This window comes from Artibeus jamaicensis, unplaced genomic scaffold (assembly GCF_021234435.1).
Source record: "Artibeus jamaicensis isolate MK-2021 breed Jamaican fruit bat unplaced genomic scaffold, CSHL_Jam_final scaffold_369, whole genome shotgun sequence".
NCBI classification, from domain to species: Eukaryota; Metazoa; Chordata; class Mammalia; order Chiroptera; family Phyllostomidae; genus Artibeus; species Artibeus jamaicensis.
The window spans coordinates 2,199,018-2,212,086 of record NW_026522042.1 but is presented as its reverse complement, the minus strand read 5'-3'; the positions used below and the strand labels follow the sequence as shown (position 1 = coordinate 2,212,086).

The 13,069-nt window shown below is 49.2% G+C and overlaps 1 protein-coding gene across 2 annotated transcripts in view; it reads right to left on the bottom strand.

Moving 5' to 3' along the window:
• Positions 1-13,069, bottom strand: part of ARL15 (ADP ribosylation factor like GTPase 15) — a 303,049-nt gene that overhangs the window by 135,653 nt on the left and 154,327 nt on the right. For both annotated transcript variants that reach the window (XM_037145122.2, XM_037145124.2), the window contains exon 4: positions 12,578-12,786. In XM_037145122.2, coding sequence (XP_037001017.1) covers positions 12,578-12,786 — 209 coding nt within the window. The remainder of the gene's footprint in view (positions 1-12,577; positions 12,787-13,069) is intronic.

The following is a 13,069-nucleotide window of genomic DNA, read 5'->3' as shown; positions in this document are numbered from 1 at the left end:
CAGAACTCTTGGAAAATCCACAATGAAGCCTTCATATTTCCCCCCAAAGAAAACACACTGCAGGAGATCCGGTTTTTAGGAGAAGCCTTAAATATTTCCAAAAACACTCGAAAAGCACTAAAAGTAATGCCAAGTAAATCCACTTTGAAGGTTTGAGGAGACCCTACTGAAATCCGAAAGTCAGAATCGGCACGGCGAGCACTCTAAAATAACCCGAGGAACCCTTGGGTGTTGGAAGGGAGGAAACAACAGTCCTGCCACGAGCTCACACGTGTGACAGGCCACCAAGGCAGGTTTCTGGGCGTCCGTGGGCTCCCGGGCACCGGGACCTGCAGGTGGCCCCCGCCTGTCCAAGCACCTGCCTCGTTTCTAGGTGGTGAAGTGTAGCGTTGTAAACTTGCTTTGGGGCTTTTTTAGACATAAAGCTACTCACTGAGCAGCACTGCCAAACTGACGTATTAAAAATTAAGGCAGGACACACCTGGGACACTGTCAGGAAGAAGCTTCAGTGTCAGACTGTCCGAGTGTGGACAGCCCGCAGGCCTGGCTGTGCCGGCTCCCTCCCAGCACGGGAGGGAGGCGCATTTTCTCAGCGGGTGCCGTACAGACAGTGTCCAGGGGGGCAGAGGCCACGTGGACAAAAGTGCACAGTCACTCTGTGCAACGTGATGCGAGTTGTGGGGGCTGCGTACAGCCTTCGTTCGCGGCTTTTTGCTCTGCGTCTCGCGTTTTGTGTCTGTGGGTGATTCTCTGAGCCCCCCCCCAGTACAGAAGAATGGCGCGCCCGCACTGGAGCTTGTTTCGTTTTTGTGGGTCCCACAGCCCCAACGCGACACCCTGCCACACACAGTGGTAAGTGCCATGTGACCGTGTGACCCCTGTGACACCTGTCGGGGGCGGGGGCGGTGAGGAGCACTCTGGGGGCCCCATCCTCACTGGTTCCTCACTCCGGCCCGTCCGCGTCGAGGTGGGTTCTCAGACCACCCTCACTCATAGAGGAGGAAACAGACTTAAGTTTCTGCCCAATATTACTCAGCGGGTCAACAACACGAAAGATGAACATCTACGCTCTCACCACCAAGTCTTGTCATTTGTCACTTCCAAACCTGAAGTGCCAGGTTCCACACCCACTGAGCTCGGTGGGTGCACATCCTATGACCACGTTCTAATTTTACACAGATACGAGTGAGAAATGCTTGCACAAACACACAAGAGAACACGTACAAAGAAACTCATCGACTTTCTTTATAATCTCAAAAATCTAGAAACAATCTAAAACGCTACCAGTGAGAAAACGAACAAATAAAATTATGACACAGTCATGCCTTGGCACACAGTAAATCAGCGACAGCGAAGAAGCTAGGTTCACATGCGGCAGGAAAACAACCTTAGAGACTCCACGACAAAAGCGCGGCGAAGCACGTGCTGTGAGACACCACCCCGTCCCCCTGTCCCACGGAGTGTCACTGTGCACCCTGCGCAGATACCTGTGTGTTAAACGTATCAGAACGCACGCTGGGAGGGCCCAGGCCAGCTCCAAATTGTACTCAATTCTGAAGGATCGGGGAAAGGGGCTTTAAATGCACTTGTAACAATTTGTTTCTTTAAAAAAAAAGACCTAAAGCAAATACAGTAAAAATGTTAACATTTGCCAAACCTCGGTCACGGGTGGGTGAGGTTTCCTGGAGTACTCACTGCACTTACCTGTGTGTCTGAAACTTTTTCATAATTAAAGTTCGGCTTGTTCGATGCACATCCACAGGAAGTAAATAAATCCTCGCAAAATCAGAATTGGGGGTCCAATACGTCCCCTTCCCTCATTTGATTCCATAAACTGTCTAAAACTCATGGTAACAGCCTGGAGAGCAAATTACTAAAATCCGTTTTCCTAAAATGATTATAGTTTCTCACTGCAACTATCTTAGAAGAGCCATCTTTGAGATAATTACATTCATTAACATACAGGCCATATTTCCTACTCTGTTAAGGGAAATTCATTAGCTGGCGCTTCCACCCGTCTGACGTTCGCAGGGCCCCAGCAAGCAGGCCGGCTGCCGGCCGCGATCAGGAAGGAGCGGGGTGTCCGCGGGAAGAGGGGCCCCGCTCACCGCGCTCCTTCTGTGCCGGCTTGTGAATGAGCCACGTGACGTTACCGGCCATTTGGGTTATTCATCAAAACGGGGCTGAACGGAATTTTAAAGACTGTGTGGTGCCCACAGAGATGCAAAGGAAAGCATTAGACATGCACTCGGGCAGGACGTCCGTCGTGCCGGCCTGACTGACAGAGGTCACGTCTCACCCGCCGCCTGAAACAAGCTCGCCCACAGGTGTGGACAAACCACACAGGAGGAGCGTTGCTATTCTGAAAATAATTTCGGTGGAAGGAAACCGGGAACCACGGCCACATCTCTCGCTTTCACATCTTAGAAATGTGACATTGTTAAAAGCATGAATTTTTTAGTTCAGCTTTATTAGGGCTAAAGAACCATATGGCAAAATTCCGACTAGAATCCAAGTAAGAAGAACTATCAAGGAACGACAATTTTTGTACTCTGTTTTTAACAGATGAAACTAGAAAAGCACAGATTCATATCTAGTGTTTTACCAAAAAAGCAATGTCTAGCGCCTCATATGGAGTGAGTTACAGATTAAACAAAATATTCTATACTTTCTGCACCTACACTGTGGAACTGAAGAGCTAAATAATTAAAGCAAGGGCGCCACACATTCAGAATCATTAAAACCAGGCTGTGTTTCCCCAGAGCAAAACCTCTGCTGGTAAGGTGTGACTTCATAGTAAGAAAAAAAGAGCTTCTGGTAAACGGTAGCAGAGGCGGCTGCATTAATAAAAATCCTCTGTCGCCCATCGCAGGCCCACACAACCCGGTGATCTCATGTTTTAGACCCCAAAGTCTGTTTTCCCTGGTTAACCCAAGAAAGAGCTTAATTTGCATATTAATATAAAAGCCATTGCAAAGCCATTATTAATTAAAGAAAAACAGAAAGATGTCTAAACTCGAGTTATAATTAAAGAACAAAGCTAATATAGAAATTTGAGAAATTGGTATTTTTTATTGCCCAAGACATGCAGAAACACGCAATTATTTACACTCATGAATCTCCACCCACACATTTCGATAATTCAAAGACTTAGAATTAATTTTCTGATCAGTTTGACAGGCACCACTTCAAACAAAACTAGCCCAGGACTGAGCACAGTGTCAATCTTTATATACAACGAGAACAGACAGTCTTAAGAATACCGCTGCTCTGGGACGCAGGCCCTGGTCTGGGCACCGAGAGTCGCTCTTCTGTGACAGCTGCACCACCACCGGTGACAATGTCCCCACTTAGTACGTGCCAGTCATACAACCTCTACCTCCTGTCCGCTCCGGCCTCTTTCTCGGGACCCTTCGGATGACATTCGAGCTTCTCCTGGGCGCCCGGGCCTCTCCTCTCCAGCGCCGTTGCCAGCCGAGGGTCCCCCTGCCAAGCTCTCACCTTCCCTTCGCCATCACCTGGTTCTCCTTGTCCAGACCCCACACAAGCCGCCCGGAGGGTCCGCTCGGGCCCCTTTCCATAGCAACTCGTGTGGAGCTTGACAAATGACTCCTCGTAACCACAGCCTGAAAATACATAATTCGTCACAAATCCTGCATGCGAAAACCACACTGTGCTCTCTGCAAGTCCCCAGCAATTTCACAGTTCGTACGCAGAACCTTCTTCCGAGGAGTGGGTGGTTTCACGTATCATTCTTGGAACCGATTCCAGTCATTGGTGGAGCTACCTACTGCCTAACAGCATTCCAGTCGGAGGGCTTTGCCCGAAAGGACTTGTTTAAAAGACCCTGATCCGATTTCGAGTGTGAGAGGCACTACGCTCACCCTGTGCACACTGGGTTTCACACAGCTGAATTCCTACACTTAAACAGGGTAAACGTCTGGACGTCGGCCTTAACAAAAAGGAAACCCACGTGTCTCTTTTCCTTCACAACTGAGTGGTAGAAAACGTTTTTTTGATCAAAGATGTACATGTGCCCAAATCTAGATTTCGGGGTTTCACCAGAAGAAGGCGATGGCTGTGTCTTTCCCGGATGCTGCGGAAGTAGGCACAGCCGAGACTTTTGCAGCCCCTTGGGGGTGGGGGGGACGCGACAGCTTCTCGCTTGTCCTGACAGTCTGTGTCAGAGCCTCAGACAAGCTGACGCCCCCGTGTCAGGAGAGAAATCTCAAGGCGATGCGAATATTTAAATGACGGAGGGCTCGTGGTTGAACATGGACTTCTGGAGAAAGTAAAAGGATGAGACTCTACCTTGCAGTAAACAGAGGGAGAGGAGGTTCTGCAGGCAAAGCGCCCAGCTGTGGGTCTGCTCACTTGCACCTGAGCCCACGTGCACCGAGCAGTGGCCCATGCAGACCGCTATCTGCACCACGGCACACACCTGGTTCACTGTTCCTTCCACCCAAGGCATGTACAACTCACAGGTAGAGGAGGAAAAGGCAGTGGGAAGGAGAAAATGCCTGCGCCTGAGTGGCAGCGTGCTCTGTTCATCTCAAAAGGTGAAAGCAGGCATCTTTCCTTACAGGTTATTACACTTAGAGGACGAAGTCCAAAACTGTGCAGTTGCCACACCCGTGCTAACATGGCAGAACGTTTCGGAGCCACTGCCAGAAACGGACTGGCTTTCTGAAGTGGAGGGCATCTGCCTCCCTCTCCACCTGGCTGTCCCCATGGCTGTCCCCAGACGGGCTGCAGCCCGCTGGGCTGGGATCGCCGGTCGCACTGGAATCATGGCGTGCAGTCTGTGCGGCTGCATGGAGCCCGGTCTCCGGGCCAGCGGCTCTTCCAGGGCCCTCTTTCTGTCCGCTGCAGTGGCACTGGGGAAGGCAGACTCCGGCCAGCCCTCCAACAGGCTGGGTCGGCCGGCAGCACACGGGGCTGCCTGCCTGCACCCCCGGTGTTTTCCACGACCCGCGGTGGTCCATCATGACTCACTCACTCCCGGCACCTCCTCTCCCCACTCTCTCTGGACCCTCTCGGCCCCATCCGCTGTAAGAGCGGGGAGCATCTTCTGCAGGCCGGTCGCTGCTGCCTGCCTGGTGCCGAGGCTGGCTGTGCACCAGCTCCCTACATGCGCCTGTGAGTATGTTCCGGTATTTCCTTCCTCTCTGACTTCTGACGACAATTTTTGCAGCGTCTTGTAAGGAAGCTGTCTTAATCCTGAAGTCTCCTTTCCAAAGAGTAATCTAAAGAATCCTCCTTAAAATAATCTCATACATAGGAGGTAATTTATATGTGCTTAATTATATTTATTTCTATAACTCCAGTTTTCATTTTTACAATAAAAATGAAGCTTTTATATTTTCTTCCCATAATTATGCTCCATTGTTTTTAGTGTCTAAAAATCCTACATTTGAGCCCTATCCAGCTCAGAAATAACAAACTCCTGAAGGGCTGTTGGCTACTTAGAAACCAAAACCCCTGCTCTTAGAGCCTTTCAGAAGGACCTGCACTTATGCCTCAGACATCTGTTGAGAAATAATATAAGAAAACATTCAAACTCCTCAAAATGAGTTCTGATGCCTTGGCGTTACAGGAAGTCCATTTTTCACGAGGGAGGAAAATGGAAGAGCACAGCCCTGATCTGTTCAGGAAAAACAGCCCTCGGTGTGCGAGGCCCCGCCCTCGGCACTGCCACCGCGCTGCCGGTAGCTCTCCCCGGCAGCCGAAGGGGTTTCTGAGCAGACACTATGTAATAATAATAATGATAATAATTATCATAATGATGATAACTAACGCTTATTGTGCTTTTTATCTTCAAAGCACTTTCCTTACATTAACTCTGTGTCTAATACTCAAATTAACTCAACAAATGTTTTATTAACTTTGTAAGCTACAGAATGCGCAGTTAAACCGAGCTTTTCCTCTGCTAAATGAATAAATAAACAAATAATAAAGAGACCCAAGGGCCAAGAAAATGGTCCTGTGAACTTTTTGCAGAATCGCTTGCTGACTTTGTTGAGTGAGTGTTAGTGAAACACTGATTTTGAGAAAACACAAAAGTGAAGCACAGACAGAGGGTGAAGTTCACTGGTACAACCCCCTCAGATACATTTGCTTCCCAAAGACCCACAGAGAAGCACAATAATACTGTTGTACTTAAATACGTACAGGAGGAAACAGCGTTAAATGTAAGAATTTAAAAAATCCTCCGAAGCATCACGGCTGCAGTAGTTTTGTGAATTACAGCGTGCCATCTGTTTTTGCTAAACCGAATCCTCTGCTCCTTCGCCTCCTTCACGCCCGGCTCCCACAGAGCTCCCGGTGCACCCGCCCCTCCGCACGGGAAGCGGACCCGGGAGCGGGCAGCTGGGGTGCCGGCCGCAGGAGTAAGCTGCAGACAGCTAAAGTGGAAGCGACTGATGAAAATGTATTAGAAGACGTCCTGCCACTTTCTAGGGCGGGGGTGGGGGGTTCGGGAAGGGAACGGTCCTGCTGTAAGCGAAGCCCTCAAGTGGACAAACACACTGTAACTACATAAAAATATATGGAAATAAATATTTGTAAGTACAGTAATTATCAAAGGTTTTTTGTTTTTGTTTTTGTTTTAAACTAGGAACTCGATTTGAGGTTTCGTGCAAGGCGTTGTCCTGGAGCAATACTTAAAGCTCGGGTTTGCTGTGGAAGAAAAGGAAAGGATTCGTGTTCAAGAATGGAACAGAAGAGTCAGATGGGTGAAGAGAGAAAGGGGCCGGGGCCAGGTGGGGATGCTAAGCAGGAGAGAAGCGCGTGTGGTCAGACTCAGAGGCAGTAACTCATCCAAAGAACATGCGCTGAGCTCGGAGCAAGCCAGAGCTAGGAACAAGCCAGAACTGCTGTCCTGAAAGACACACACAATGTTCGGGGGCAGGCAGAGAAGGTACCAGGCCCGGAAGTTGAACATCAGGATCAGTACGAGGCCAGGGTGCCTCGGGAAGGCGGGGGGTGTTTGGACGCACGATCCTTCCGGGGGGCCTCCCAAGACAACAGGAGGGAGCGGCAGGTGAATGGGAGTGAGAAAGGGGACTCGGTGGTCAGGCACGCTGGCGTGTGAGGGCTGTGGCATTCCGCCGGACTCTAGAAGGAATCAGGAGACGGCAGCCTGTGCTTCCTGCTGTCAGGAAAAGAAAGGCAAGGCCTGGGGCAGCGGCAACCTGGAGGCTCCGAGAGGTACCGCGGGGTGCAGGTGGGAGCTGGCCCCGAAATGTCTGGACAGGGAAGTAAGAGTAAGAGCTGCAAGAGATCCCAAATTTGCCAGCTGTACATAAAATGAAGGTAGGCACAGTAAAGAAAGTGGAAAGCAATGGCGGCCTTAGAACAGAAAGGAACTCTGTGGGGCGCACAGCACTGTATTTTCAGATGTGCTACTTTGTTACCCACCTAAACAAAGTTCTGGAGAGAAGGGACCCTTTTCCTGTAACATGTTTGTTGGTGGAAACTGTATTAATTTGCCGTGGGCAGGCGCTTTCCGTAATACCGCCTGGCGGGTCCCAGCACGGGCCCACAGAGATCCCTCATATATGGCATCAAAGTGGCCAGATTCAGGATCAGTGACCAAATACACAAATACACTTTTCGGGGAATACATATAAAAAAACTCCCTGACTGTACAAAAAATAAAATACTCCGGCTGTTTGAGCATTCTCAGCTAAAACTTGCTCTTTAAAATATATTTCCAGTAACAACACCTTGGGACTAACTATTGGAACAACTGCCCTTTCAGCTTCTCTTGGAAGTTAGTAAACATTTTTGAGAGATCACTGAGTCACTCACTGGGAAATTGACTTCCAAACCCCTAATTGTTTCCCCGAGATTAATCTGCGGCAGAGTGAAGCACATCTGTAAGGAACGGACAAAAAATAATTTGTATCTCGTATCATGTTAGAGTAAGTGTACGTCCCATTGGGGAGTTCTCAAACTGCTCACACAATCGGCATGCGGGCTGCGGGCTGCGAAATCTAATCAGTATTCTGCACCCCTGCCAAGAAGCAGGTCACGGGACTTGGAAGACTCCAAAGATGTAAAGTACGGGAGACTTTACCATGGTTGTTTTACACACACGCACATGCACACATGTATCTCCCCATGTACAGAGAGTAACACTAAGCTAAGTAGTTTATGTGATTTAAACAGTGCTGTGCATTTTCCAATAAAAAACTTGTGGAAAATCAGATATTTGCAAGAAAGAACTGCTCACTGGTAAGCAGCATATAAAATAAACAGTTTAATCTAGAGGCTTATGACCTATAGATCAGCATTGTCCAAAATTTCTAATTCCTCCAAACTCTCTCAGACCCTAGGTAGGAAGGGGAGAAAGTACACAATGTTGAAATACTTATTGATACACAGGTTATTATAATTAAGTGTGATAGTCAAACAGCACAAAACACACACTCGCACTCTCTTCCGGAAGATGTCTATAGACTAAAAAGTGAGAACCAGATAAATTATTCATGATACACTGAATATTGAAAGCATTGTTCAAAATATGAATATTTATAATCCAAACAAAACATGGTGTAAAAAGTCATGTTTACATCGTGACAGAAAGACTTGCAAATACTCCTCTTACATTTACATTCTATTCTTTTTTAAGAGACCAGCACATTCTACGCACCCCACATCGTAAACTGAACTACGGCTGCGTGAAAGTGGAGAAATGCTGGATCCTGGATTTTAACTTCCACGCTGACACTCTCGGGAGAAGCTGGGTTTCCTTGTGCTAAAATGAACGAGCCATGCAAGCAGTCGACCCACTTGACCTTATAATTCCACTCCACAGGTCTGCGCTGCACAGCACTCATATTTCTTAATATTTGCTTTAATTCAAAAACACTGCACCCATCACTCCTGAGAAGTCCAATGCTTATGAGTTAAAGGTACAGACAAATACCAGATCCGATGGCTTTGCCGAGAGGACAAACTAGTTCTCCGGTGCTGACCAAACATGTCCCTTTGGAAGACTTGGCGATGCCCAAGGAATCGAGCGCTGGGTGTGGAAGAGCTGGGCGCTGAGAGCCCCGCGGCCGCGAGGTGCGGAGGGAAAGCTGAGCACACGCACTGGCTCGGGCACTAGCGCAACTTCTGAAATCCTCCCGGTCCCCCCCAACCTCAGAACTGCAGCATGCTCTCCTCTGGGGCTTGTAAAGTGAATTAGACACAATTATAATTCAATACAAATAAAAAACCAGCCCAATTACCCTTAAGATGATTTTCATTTTAAAAGCTTTATCATTTAAGTTAGACCAGAATCTTCCCTAATGAATCAAGTGGGCCCCATGACATAAGTACAAGATTTGTATGTTATGTTTTCTATGGAGAAAAGTAGTTATGAGTAAATTCTGGAAAACTGTGCTGACTACGCCTCCCAAGGCGAACAGAGCAAACATCTGTTGCAAGAACTGCTTGGCTTACAGACAGTATGTAAAGGGTGCTTTTCCCAGTGTTTTGCTGTTTTCTTTTAAAAAAACTGATTGGTGTAAAAAAAAATAGTTTCTACTATCAATTCTCAAGACATTAAAATCTTAAATGAGCTGCACTAGGTCATTACCAGGTGTGTTACAGAAAGTGAAACTGCAGAGCACAAGACTCCACTTGCGTTATAAAAGGGCAATAAAGTAACCGAGTGTTGCCTTCTGTCTGCGGCGCACAGAGTAACTGTAACCACTGTCGTTCTGTGCGAACCCGGGCCTCCACCCAGACAGGGCAGCGCCGCTCACAGCCCAGCGCGTGGAACCAAGCGTCTTCGACCTCCTGACGATTTTCGCCCTCCGCTGGGGTCCCAGGCACGACCCAGCTCTCTCTCCCTTAGATGTCGCTGGCTTCCCCCAGCTCCCAAACTCAATACCTCGGTATCCGCACTAAATGACTAATGACCTCTTAAAGTTTTATTCCAGTGTCAGAAGAAGGAACTGAGACATTTTGGAGTAACACATCAAACACAAAGTGTATTAACTGCACTGGGAGGCGGGAAGAGTCAATGAGCCCCTGGGACTCACCTTCCCTCAACCGCAGTGAAGAACTGGTCAGGGCTTTTTTGTAAACTGCGCTCATTTTCCTTCATTCTGAAAGAATGGGAGTTTGCCTAAAATTCACAGGGAAAACACCATCACTTTAGCATTTGGAGATTCTACCAAGTGCACACACAGGCAGGTGCAAACGAATACAAATGTTCATAAGCAGCAAAGCCCAGGGCACGGAACGCAGTCCTGATGAGGGAAGCCGGAGGGGTAAACACACGACCACTTCTCAACGCGCTTCCAGTAACACGCGGCCCGGCTTCCTGTCCTTCCCTCTTCTCCCTGTGCCGATCCCAAGCATTTGGAGGCTACTGTTTATAAGAAGCTACGATTCGGTTTCACAATTCCATCTTTATGCTAACAGGAAGGTACTGATTTAATTCCTAAAACATTCCTGGGAGGATTTCCACAGGACATCCTAAGACTACCGTGAGAAACGTCTCCCGTTCAGGCAGCGGGGAGATTAGGAAGCTGCCATTTCTCTCTCTCCCACACCCGAAGGACGGGCCCTTCCGTGGGCTCCGACTCAGTTCACGGTCTGTCACGGAAGGCGCCCGTGCGCACACGCACTGGGTGGAGTATTCGCTCACACACTCGTAGGGAAAATGCTCACAAAAGTCGTCCTCACGATGGCATTTGCAAATGTCACCCCAAGCAAAAAGTCTGAGGACAATTCACTTATCGGACATAAAACCATAAAAACGAAAGTCAAAGTCACCTACGCTCCAGCATCCGCATTTTCAAATCAAGTCCGTGATTACTGCACACTGACACTCTGCGTGTCAGGAAGAGATGAATCACAGAGAGACGTGTGCCCCTTCCCAGGACGCCAGGTGCCCCCCAGGCCACGTGACCCCCGAAGCACCTCACTGCTGCCAGAAGCCACCCTCCCTCACTGTCGCAGCTGGGCTTCCTCCGGCGGGTCACTGCGAGCTGTGTGTTGGGGTTAAAGAACACACTAGCTTCCACCGCACGGTGTCTAAGAGAACAGGTTCACAGTTTTTTAAACTTAAAAACAGAATGTTCTCCCTGTTATTGCTCCTAATTTGAATAAAGTGATTTGAAGCCACTTGTATTTTATCTACTTCACGTTTTGTGTTCTACTGCCCATGTGTTACAGAGTACACCTGTACAAAATGTTATACTGCTTGTGAGTTCTGAACACATACATGTACTGTGTTTCCCATACTGCACTCACAATAACATGTCCACAAAGCACCCTCTAGTTACAAACTAAGTCAACGCTCATAACTACCCGGCATTGTGCACTATTACGTCCACACTGCCGGCAAAACCTGGGTGCTGAGAAGTTCAGATTGACCCGAGGTCTTCAGCACAGATGGGAAGGTCTGCATACTCATGGCTCTCAGGATAGATTTGTTCTGCTATGTTTTTATTTCAGTGACTTAAGATTCCCTATGAGGTATTTCCCAAAACCTAAAAAAGAAAAAGGGGCAAACTACCTAGTGCTGAAGGAGACAACTCAAGGATGTGTGTTCTACTTATTAAGAAATCCTTGCCCGATTAACCCTTTGTCTGAAACTTAAATGAAAAATTTCTGCATAGGGTACCTCTTAATATGCATCACTTTAAACTTCGACATGCATGACTCAAATTAATCCACTCACTTATCCTGACGACAGTGCCCTGCTCCCACCTTGCAGGTGAGAAGACAAGCCACGGGAACACAGCCATTCGCCCACAGGTGTGAGGGAGGGCGGGACCCAACATGTCCCACCCTTGGCTTCTCGTTCATTTCTCAGACTAGAGAGCCAAGTCCTTCCCGTAAGCCCACTGGTTCTGAAGTCATTATTAGAGTGAGTGCACAACCCTCCGGAGCGGGGCACGCATCCGGGCCCTCATGGGTGGCGGGGAACACACCCAGTGTTCTCACGTCCCCGCACCTGGACGAGCATTTGCTATTGTGTCCGTTTTGGAAACGCTTTACACATCTTGTTCCTTGAGTGCCAGGACGGAATGCCCTGCTCCACAGAAGCTCTGCGGAGCGAGACCCGATTATTTGTCCAGCATCAGTCTCCTGCTTTAAGGGGACAGGTGTCGGCTGAGACAGGACGGTGAACGAGGATGCAGAAGAGCAGGTCCCCTGTGTCGGCTGGCACGGGACTGGCGAGACCAGACCCCCGCGTCCAGCCCGGCTGGCCACAGGACAGGACCCGCCGCTGCGGTCGACAGCGAGCGTCTCAGAGGGGCGAGGGGCACCTGGGGACGCGCGGGGAGCTGGGAAACAGGAGAAGGGCCTCAGTAAGTGGTGGGGTGAAGAACCTGACGTTGCCAGGCCGCCGGCCCTGCAGAAGAGATGGGGAAGATGCCCAGACAAGTCCCCTTGCTTTGCTAAACAGTTAAAAAGTCCCTGCGCTCCGAGAGGAATCGGGCACATAAACAGTAATTCCTGTCGGATCCATACAGGCTTCCCACGAAAGCCAACGTGTCACGCTCAAACACAGCACAACCACACGTCCTGAGTGACAGGCACCGTGGCGGGAGACGCGGAGACGTACCTCTTGCACGGAGCGGGCAGCCGGCTTGTCCTGGTGATTGGCCAGGATGAGGAAGGGCAGGGTGCAGAGCTGCGGGTGCTGCAGGGCCGAGTGCAGCTCGCTCCGCGCCGCCTCCAGGTCGCCCTCCGAGGACGCGCTGTCCAGCACGAAGATCACCCCTTGAGACCCTTGGTAGTAGCGGCTCCAGTACTTCCGGATGTGATCGGCCCCTGTCAAAGCGGAACAAATCTCCTTTTAAAAATAGCTTTCAGCAACCGAGAAACACTCCCGGCAGTAGTTCCTGTTGGGAACCGATGAAGCTTTTAAAAATTAACTGCAGAGATCATGGCTGCTGAGAACAAAGGAGGCATCCGGGCCAATGAATGGACGTGAACTTGAGGGAGACGCAGGAGTTGAAGAATCCCCCCCCCATGCCTTGCTGACCAGAGACACGCTTCTCAGCTAAAGGATGTTTCCCGAGTCTGCGTAACAGCCCTAAACAAATGGCACTCT